This window comes from Blennius ocellaris, assembly GCF_963422515.1.
Source record: "Blennius ocellaris genome assembly, chromosome: 18".
NCBI classification, from domain to species: domain Eukaryota; kingdom Metazoa; phylum Chordata; class Actinopteri; order Blenniiformes; family Blenniidae; genus Blennius; species Blennius ocellaris.
Window position 1 is genome coordinate 8,096,153 of NC_137667.1, and position 10,426 is coordinate 8,106,578.

At 40.5% G+C, this 10,426-nt stretch overlaps 1 protein-coding gene across 1 annotated transcript; it reads right to left on the reverse strand.

Moving 5' to 3' along the window:
* Positions 1-6,118: 6,118 nt before the first annotated feature.
* On the reverse strand, positions 6,119-9,513 carry stmn4 (stathmin-like 4; the record flags this gene model as incomplete). The annotated part of the gene is made up of 5 exons (XM_080514007.1): positions 6,119-6,178; positions 7,058-7,249; positions 8,857-9,062; positions 9,151-9,246; positions 9,501-9,513. The coding sequence occupies 5 exons, from the start codon at positions 9,511-9,513 to the stop codon at positions 6,119-6,121; spliced, it is 567 nt and encodes a 188-aa protein (XP_080370133.1).
* Between the last annotated feature and the right edge of the window lie 913 nt (positions 9,514-10,426).

Below are 10,426 nucleotides of genomic sequence, written 5' to 3' on the forward strand. Positions count from 1 at the left end.
TAAGTGAAATACAGCCACCAGATGAAACGAGAACAGACGGGGAGGCTCAATATAGCAGTACCTACCTCAGTTTGATAAGATTTGACAATGAGAGGCTTAATTCAGGATGTATGTGTAAATAATAATGATTTTAATACATTTTAAATTAACAGCAACATGTATTTACTATAGAATAATTGTTTAAATGAGAAAGAAACCAGAAGCTTCAATGTGTCCTTGCACATGTTCTCTGTCTGTTTTCTTCCTAAATCTTTTTCACCAATAAGAAATGCTGTTTGTCATGTTTTACCACTGAGGCGCAGGGGTTTGATGATTGTGTCAAAATGCAGGCAGAAAATAGAAAAAGCTCTAAAAACAAAAACAAAAACAAAAACAAAAATAAAAAAAGCAGGAATAAAAAAATAAATGATTGACCAACTTCATGGTTTATAATTTATAAACAGTTTGAAATAAAGAGTCTAAAAGGAAATAAATAGCTTTAAACAGGGTTGGAAAGTTTAAAACAAAAAGAGGAAACTCAAACAATACTAAAATATCAGTCTCATTTGTAAAAAGGTTTATTTAAGTTAGTTAATATTTCTGTTTAAATATAACAATCTTAAATAAAAGGAAAGGTGTGAGATTCGAGCACAAACTGCTACAAACCAGTGAATTGTCAATAAATAAATGCATAATAATTACCAGGAATCGATCAATTCAGCTAACAGGCCATTTATTTACAAAAATGCATTAATTCATAAATAACTCAGAAATTATATCATGAATCAGCACAATCAAGTAGCAAATGTCATCTAACATGGAGATCTAATCTGCACGAACATGAATCATGGATTCCAGGCCCAACACACATTAACTGATTAAATAAGAAGAGAAAAGAAGCAAGAAGTTTTAGCTAAATATTAGATTCCCATAAAACCCCCTCAAAAAAAGCTCAACTCCATTTCATTTGTGTTTTCCAAATTCTTTGGATTTCCTGCAACATTTGTTCACAATTAGGCAATATTGAGTGTGATGTTCTCCAACAGCGGTGCCATGGTTTCAGCTATGGCATGTGATCAGTGCTTCAGTCTGCAGTTTGGGGCCTTTCTGGAGTGTGCATGCTTTTTCTCTGGATACTCCCCCCATCCTGTCAGAGTTGCTGAAAAGAAGTGCAAATGCTCTTGTGTTTCAGGCGCAGAGAGCTGCTCTCCTGCTGGCTGTGGCCTTGCTGCTGCCCCCCTCCAGGACGGAGCCGGAGGTCTCTCAGAAGCTGCGAAGACAACCGAGGCAGAGGCCCGCGAAGCTGTGTCTGGACCCCTCAGTGCTCGTACAAGCCTCCAGCCAGTCCACCTTCAACACAGCCAGCAAGTCTCTGTCGCCCTGGACCTACAGGTGGGCAACAGCCGAGGGGTCGTTTAAAAAAAAAGCTACGAGTTGGATCGCAATTAAACATGTGGTTTCTTCTTTAGGGACTCCTTTGTGGCGTCCCGGATCCCCACGCGGATCTCACAGGCTGAGTGTCTGACCTCGAGCTGCCTGGACCCCGAGGGTGGAGGTGAGATGGCAGGCCTGCAGGCCCGGCCCATCAAATACCAAACCCTGGTTCTTTACATGTGAGTCCCTGCTTTAATGTGGATCAGTAAACACATTAAAACACATCATTTTATTGACTGTCGAGCTCCACAGATAAGAAAAAAGATGGTCGTATGCTTTGGATTTGAACTTCCTTCATCGTCTGCAACTGTTATAATACTCATCTCTTCAAACTGACATGTATTTTATAATTTTCAGTGATGAAAATGGGTTTTAAAATAATTCTTGTTCTTATCTTCTGGAAAATTGAAAAAAAAAAGAAAGAAAATATTAGCTTCCAGGAAGAGGCACCCCCCTGTGCCCCATATTTTAAACTGGTTTAACTCTTTTCAGGTAAAAAACAAATACTGACAAATACAATCTTTTATTATGACACCAGAATAATATATTTAATGGTTGTAAATACTAATTTTCATAATTTAAAAGGGCAGGACTGTGTCAATCATAGATGTGTGGAATCAATTAATGTAATTGCTCTTTTCTGTAGTATAATTATTGAAACTATATTTGTTTTATTGACATTCCCCCAAATCTCAGCATAGTCGGTCATACATATGGTTACTACATGAGGGAGAAATTAAGAATATTTCAATCTTGTCCAACTTCCTTGCTTGTACCATCACTTCTTGTTGTCCTTTGTGATTTCTCCAAACAAAATATGAAATGTCAAAACGATATAAAACTGTCTGATTTCTACATTTCCATTTTTATATTGTGATCATTTATTGGAATCTACAGGGAAAATGTGTGTTGTTTTTTTTTTATGATTTTCTACAGAAAGGAAATACTCTCTAACTGTTCCACTTGGCAGCCCCAATATCACAGTTGAGCCTCATTGATTGCAGGAGTGGTTTATCTCCAACATAAAGGATCTGTTAACGTTTTATGTCAGGGAAGGAATGTCTGCTGTTCTTTCTCTGCAGAGTACCGAGACAAAACCTTCCCACCAGAATGAGACGGAGACCGAAGAAATACGAGGTCCAACTGGGGATGGAGGAGATCACGGTGGGCTGCACCTGCGTGAGGCCCACTGTTTTGCTGCAACAGTCATAGAGATGAACACTGTTTGTTTGATTTTCCTTTTAATTATTGTACTCATATGCAGATCTTAGTCCGGAAGTGCTGCAAGTTTCATTTACGTAAAACTTCGAAACCAGTTGCTTTTTCAATTACAAGGTTTTATACACGTTTCGGTTAATCCAGATATGCATTTCATTCACCATCCCACACATCTGTGTGCGTGTTTTCCAATGTGTTTGGTTTTAATTTGCCATCTGATGGATCAAATGTCATATCTGTCTATGTCATATCGCCATTTTATTTTCAATCATATAAAGAACATAAGGCATTTTTGGGGAAGGAGTTTATTGCAATATATAAACCAAACCTGCAATTAACGTCAAGCGTGCTCAGTATTTCTGTCTCCCTCTTGTGGTATTTAATTTACTGAGTGGTGATATTGGAAACATGTTTCTCAGTGCTGTGCTCATATTAATGTATGTTTTATTTAATCGAGACGAGGAAATATATGATCCAAACCTTATGGCACTAATGCATCAATTGGTTAACTTATAGGTGGACATATGTATTGACATACTTTGTTCCAACTCAGCAGAGTGGATTTTGAACAGTGTTTATTTCATCTGATCCATTTTAAATCTATTTACACTCTTATTATTTCAAACTGAATGTTCAACATTGCTTATTTCTATTTTAATTTACAGTGTTTTTGTTTCTAACAACAAGTTTTGATGAAAATGTGTAGATAGGTGGCGCTCCGGCTTGACTGGCAGAGTGGTCTGCTGTTGACCTCTGTTGACAAGTGTCCTTGAGCAAGACACTGATGCCCAAATTGCCCCAATGGATGGACGGAGCAACTTTCACGGCTGCGGCCTCCAGTCTTGTGTGGATGTGTGTGTGAATGTAATTAAGAGTGTGAAGCGCTGGGGACTTTTCAAGCTGTGGAAATGCATTATAAAAGTGAAACTCATTGACCATAAATTCAGAAAGCAATTTTCACGTAAGTTCATTTAACATGATCTAATATTGTAATAACATTTTGATTAAAGTAGCTTTAAAAAAAAGCTTTCAAGATGTAATAACTACAGCCAAAAATGTAATGAAACATAATTAGAGTTGCAAATCTTGGAAATTGAAGTTTTAGTGCATGCGCAGTAAGAGCCGTCAGCAGGCTTTGCAAGGGGGAATTGCGGCCGAGAAAGAATCATTCCACCTTGGGAGGAACTTCGTAGATACAGTGGATCCGAAAGAAAGGTTTGCAGATACACTCATATTCGTTGTCGTGTAAACGGGGCCTCAGACCACCCTGCTTCATCTGGGTAAAACAAAAACATGTTGAAATCAGACTAATATAATGTGATTTCAGCCAGTTCGGGATTCTTACTTGTTCTGCTATAACCAGTTAGCTTTTAAGCAAATAATTTTGCATATTTTATGATTTTGCTGTGTTTATAGAATACTTTAAAATGCATATTAAACTACTTTGCTTCTTAATTGCAATTACATTTTTTCAGAGTTTCCAAGCCTTTATGTATGCAATGTACTGTGTTTCCTGGAAATAGTGTTGCAAGTGAACTCACAAGTTTCTCACACACTCTGAACTCTTTCAGCTGCGCATTTTCTATCACACTTTTCCTGCTCTGTCTGTCAAATTCAGTAGTAATGGAGGGTTTTCTGTGGAACTGTAGCAGCATTCTGTTTTCATACAGTGACATCTAGTGGTCACAGGAGATATGTGCCAATATAGTTTGACATATAAGCCATATGACTGGACAAACAAAAAAAAAAAGTGTGATTAAGGCTTTGTTTACATGACTGAAAATGAAGTCGTTTTCCTGGTAGGGCCACTAGTAGGTGCTGTTGGTTGTGTTTGGTATGAAAACACACACACATGCGCGCAGAGAACAATAAGGTATAAACAGTGACTGCATGGAAATTTGTATGGACGAATGCTAACAGAATGTTTTCAAAAAAATTGCATTTTCCATCGTTTCCATGGAGACAGAGTTGGAGCTGTTATTAAAATATATATATATACATATATTTTCCAGTGGCTCCGAGCACTCGTGACAACGTCGTGTAAAGGTACACCCAAAACACAGGTTTCAATCATGTAAACGGAGCCTTATAATCCATGAAACACAGTATTAATTCATAAATGTGCTGACTCAACAAGAAAAGACAACCAGGAAGACAATGTTCACTCAAGCAGTTTTTTTTTGGTTGTTTTTACTGACCATGCCAAATAGAGAGAACCAATCCAGCCTTGAAGATATACAGCAACACACAGTTACAGCAAGTACAAACCCCCGTATCACGACCCACCCCCCCCCCCCCCCCCCCCCACCCCCACAGTGCAAACAGCTCACACACTTCAATCAAGTCAGTATGACTCAACAACTGAACTTCTCTTTTTACTCTTGTTGGGTAAATCACAAACTGACAATCAGAGCACAGCGACACATGCCAAAGCAAACGGAAACTGCTGGTTTAGCCACAAACCCCCTTGGAGTCGCCCTCTACACCCCGCCTGTCTATAAACTGCTGTCACTCGTCTCCTCGTGGTGTTATTGTTGTTTTGTGTTTGTTTGTTTGTTTGTTTTTTACCGTGGACCATCTTGCCTGGATGCATATGTGCTTTGGAGTTGTGCTTAATGAAATAAGAGTGCAATCAGTGCTCTAAATCTAAGAGGCTCAAATGCATGTCACTGATCTACGACTACACTACAGCTAACGCTTCACATAGAGCCTGACGACGGCAGATTACAGCAGAACGACCTCAGTTTTAAGACTCTTTTTTTTCTGTTCTTCTTCAAATAATCTTTTCCTCTTTGCTCCTGGAGAGAGAAACAAAGTACTCATTTTTTTTTCTTTTTTTTCTCGGTATTCGTGAAGCGTTTGGGGAGATTCTCCGAGCTTCAGACTGAACGACTCCAGAAACGACATAGCGAGGAGTCGGCAGGAGAGCGGCGGACTCGGGCAAACGGGGAGTTATTTCTGCTCCGTAAACAGCAGAAGCTTGTCTTCTCTGTTCGCGTCGCGTAGGCAAGCAAAACACGTAATCATCCTGCGAATCAAAACCTTTAGGGGCCTTTTGGTTGGCTGTTAAACAAGCACTTGTGTGTCCACTTTAGAATCGTTTTGTTCAGATCACACCTGAGAGACTGTTTGTTTCCGAGCATTTAGCAGGAAAACACAGCTCGGGTGATGATGCTGAAAAGCTAAAATAAAGAGCAGTAAGGGACATTTTCACACAAAAAAAAGAAAGAAAAAAAAAGAAATTCAAGCTGACATTCTTAAAAACCTTTTTTTTTTTTTTTTAACCCACTTTCATTTAGAAAACAAAAATCAACATTAAGAGTTGGCTAAACTTTTTACAGCTTATTCAGAATCATTACATCAAATACGAAAAACTCGCCTTTTCCTCTTAATTTGAGTGGTGGAGTTCTTTTTTTTTTCTTCCTGGTTTTGACATCCTTTCTTTTCATTTTAAAACTCCCAGTCTCGCTCCTTCCCCCCCTCGCGTCTACCGGCAGGCCTCCTCTTTCATCTCCTTGTTCTTCCTCACTTCCTCGGCGTGTTTGTCCTGAACAAACACACAGAAACACGAGAATACATCTGCATTAATGAAGGCAACAGCAGCGGCGCAGCAAGACAAAAGCTCGGAGAACTCATAAAGATTTTATTATGCAAATGCGGCAGGGACTGGAGAAGTTTTTATGATATCGTCTAATATTCACTATTATGGCATGCGGCTTGTGAATAGAACAGTATTAAAACTGAATGGCTGCTTTTTGGTAAAGTGTATAATTTGCACACAAGATTTTAGATCTTAATGGCATATTTTCCTATATTCTTCTTTGTATTTGAGTTGCAAAATAAGCACATTTACAGATTTATTTGCAGGTGTGCTTCTTTGCATTATACTTGGCAGATCTCTTAAGTAAATAAATAATTCATTTTAAAGAATATTTGAGTTTTTAGTGCAGAAGGAACAAGCAAACTCTACTGTAACGTCTTTATTGATGACCTGGTAAGGTCACCCTGGCAGAAACTGGCAGGTTAGAGGTCAGTTAACAGATCTACAGTCTTCTTATCCCACTTGATCTGGTGCTTAACTTAAGTTTAAATGTCCTGGTATTGATCCCACTTGGAGAAATTCCTTCTCTGCATTTAACTAGTCATATTCATAGTCATATTCACCTTATCTACATATACGTGGAGCAGTGGGCTAAAAATGTTAAAATATACTATCAGGTGTCAGACATGATGGTTAAATGAGAAATAGGTAAAGAATTTCAATATGCAAAATATGGAGTGTGTGTAATGTGGATAAAAAAAACCCTGTAAAATAAGTATTTTCCCCCTAAAATTTAAATACAAAAGAGAATACAAATAAATATGTGAAAAAATAATTTTTATGTCAAGCTCGGCAGATGAAGATGTTGTGAGAATTAGGCGTTACCTTCTCCTGCAGCCTCTCCAGCATGGCGGCCAGCAGAGCCTCCCGGTTCTCCTTGTTGGCCTCCATCTTCTGCTCCAGCTTCTCCTTGGCGTTCTTGATGAAGTTGTTGTTCTCCTCGAAGGCCTTCTGGATCACCTCCCGCTCGTGCTCCCTCTTTTCGGCCAGGTGCTTCAGCAGTTCGGCCTCCTGGCACTGGAGGGAGAGAAAGAGCATTAAAATGCACCCTTCGTGCCCAGTTTTTAAAATACACAGTCTCTCAACAGGCCCCTTGACCACTGATCTCCCAGGAAACCTTTTACTTTACAACATTTCCAATCACACTTAGCATTAAGCTTTTGTAATTTGACAGCAGCCTCATTTATCACTGGCCAGAAAGTCAGTGAAAGGGTTTTGCGACCTCATATGTAAGGAAACTTCATTTGCTACACTGAGCCAGGGAAGAATCAAGCTGCCATAATTTCACTCCAGCCTCATTTATCTGTTGTTTGCAGTTATCCTGAGCTTTTCTCTGACGTGACTTTCAAAAATATTCTTATATTCGTATTGGTTTTCCTCTTGGTAAGCTCATCGCGATGAAATAAAAATCAAGAAAGGCCTCAAATATTTCAACAAAATTTAAAGTTTCTCAAAAGCTATAGACTCATATAGATGTACGTAGGATATGTGGATAGAAACACAGTTATGTTGGAAGCTGTAAAACAGCTAGAAAAAAGGTAATTTAATATATTGTCCTAAAAATGGCTAGAAGAGGTAAAACAGTTTAAAAGGTAAAACAGGACTAGTTAAAGCTAAAATGGCTACATATGGTATAAGAAGGTATGACAGTTAAAATAAATAGTTAAAACATCTCAAACAACTAGGAAAAGTAGGAACTGTCACATCAACTAAAGGATAGTTGAAAAGATGGAGTGAAAAATGGCTAAAATTGCTAAAAAGGTTAAAACAGTTGAATGAGAAAACGGCTTGGAAGCTAAACTGGCAAATGCAGCTAAAAATGAATAAAACAGCCAAATCCACTCAGAAAAGGGGTAAAACAGACACAAATGCAATCCAAGTAATTTTGTGTTCTAATTAAAAACATTAAATGTATTTTGTGGCGCAGAGAAGAAAGTATCAAAAGTTTCTCTTGGGGTCAAATAGGTTTCTCCTGCACTGGGGTAAAGTTGCCTATTGACCCCTGACCTCATCATACGGCTCATCTTACATAACTTATGTGCTCAACCAAGAGTATTAGCATGCTGGACATTTAAAAAAACAAAAGTGCAGTCAGTGTGACATGTTTGCACGTCAACAGGTTCTTAATCAAAACCTATTTGTTTGAACACGTTTCACTTTCAGCTTACAGTCACTGTGACCTTTGCCTCAGGAAATGTTTTTTTTTTTTAAATATTTGTTCAGTTGAACTCTTGGCCTTTTTTTTTTTGGCCGGATCTGAGCTCTAATATCTCTGTCCTCACACCCCCCCCCTTTTTTGTCCTCTCTTCTTGATGAATATGAGCCATTGTGTTCCCGTCCTTGCTCGGCTGTCCTTGTACTTTCATGTCCCTCTTTTCATCCTCCCACCTTTCCTCCCTTTCCCCTCCATCCACTCCGCCACTCCCTCCCACTCTCCTTTCATCCGTTCCACCTTCTATTTTTTCTTCCTTCCCTCCCTCCCGGGCTGATAAATCACTTGGCCAACAAAGGCGGTGGACCAGATGTTTGACAATGCCTGAGCTGGACACAAATAGCTGGGGGCTGCTGTCACGTTTAGATTCCTCGTGGTCATGATGACACCACCTACACCCCCCCCCCTTCACCTTTCGCCTCTCCTCGGCCGCCTCCAGCTTCTTCTGGATCTCCTCCAGGGAGGGATCGCGGCGTTGCGGCATTGAGGCATTGAGCTCTGGCACGCCATCGAAGGACGGGGGCTTGAGGATGACCTCGAAGGCCTGGCCCGAAGCTCTCTTGTTCAACTTGATCACTTCCACATCTTTGATGACGCACCAGCCGAGGTCCACCGCGTCTGTGGGATGTTTATCAAGTCGACTCAAACGCAACTTAATCAATCAATTCCTGGCGTGATCTCGTTTCCTCGTCGGTGGCCTTCTTACCTTCTGCCTTGTAGGTGGGTTGTTCTGCAGTGCGTGGATTGAAGCAGGAACAGAACAGAGACACCAGGGGGAGCTCTTTGACCTTCTCTTTATAGGCTGAGGACACACAATTTGTTGACTCAAACTGGGCAGTGAATAAGCATTCAAGACCCCCCCCCCAATGATGTCCTTTTCACTGACAGACTGGTCACACTCAATCTGTTACGATAACAGATCCGATGATGACACGATGCATCATGACACAGGTGTTCCGTTCTGCTGAATAGCAGCGAGGAAGTAGAAAAAGGGCGGGGTGGGATGGCGAAAGGCTTTTTTATTTATTTTTAATTTTTTGCTGCGACTGCATTTACCTGCCAGCGTCATCTTCTCACTGCGTATGTGACTCTCCGGGGATGCTGAAGATCCGTCTCACTCTGCCAGAGAGATGCGACACAGACAGAAAGGGAGGAGGGCGTGAGTGAAGCAGCTTTAAAACAAAAGGTCAAAACAGTGAGCGAGAGGCGCAGAGGCTGGGGAGGCGATCAGCAAGGCGGCAAAACCGCAGAGCTGCCGGTTATATTGTTTGATTCAACCAACATCAGAGCGAAGGGCGAACGGTTGCACTGATGGAGCGTTTAGTACTCTTCATGGAAACCCAATGTGTGCATAAATTAAAGATGATTCTGACCAAGTGAGTTTCAGTGGAGGTCATCAGGTTTCCTGACACAAAGTCCTCATCACTCTTCCCAAAGACAGTCTTCTGTTTTTTTGTCGGTCTTGTAATTCTTCTCATTTGGAGGCGACTGAACACACCGAAAGGGTTTGCTTGAAGAAAAGCAAATGAACTGAAATCAATTAAAGACAAATGATCCTGTCTGCTTTGAGGCCAATGGGAGGAATGCAAGAAACGGCAGCCGGGTGGAGGGGGGTGGAGGAGGAGTGGCACGCAGTAAAATTCTGCTGCAGCCAGACTTGAAACCAACCGCTCGATGCATCAATGCAAAGGTTGTGTGCATTGATGTAGCGCTCACTGCAGCCACCTGGCTGGTGGTTGAATAAGGTAGCACTTGTTATTCTCATGTCCGTTTTTCATGGCCTGAAGCTTTTAATGGTGGAATCGTCCACACTTCATCTGGTCCTCAGTCGGGGGTATCCACTCCCAGAACAGGAGACACGAATTTCACCACTGTGGTATTGTGTTTATATTTGTTGGATCGGCTCAACATTTTGTGCAAGATTTCCTTTAAAAAAATTTTTTTTTAATGAGAAATAAAGCAGCCACAGCGCCAGCAGTCAG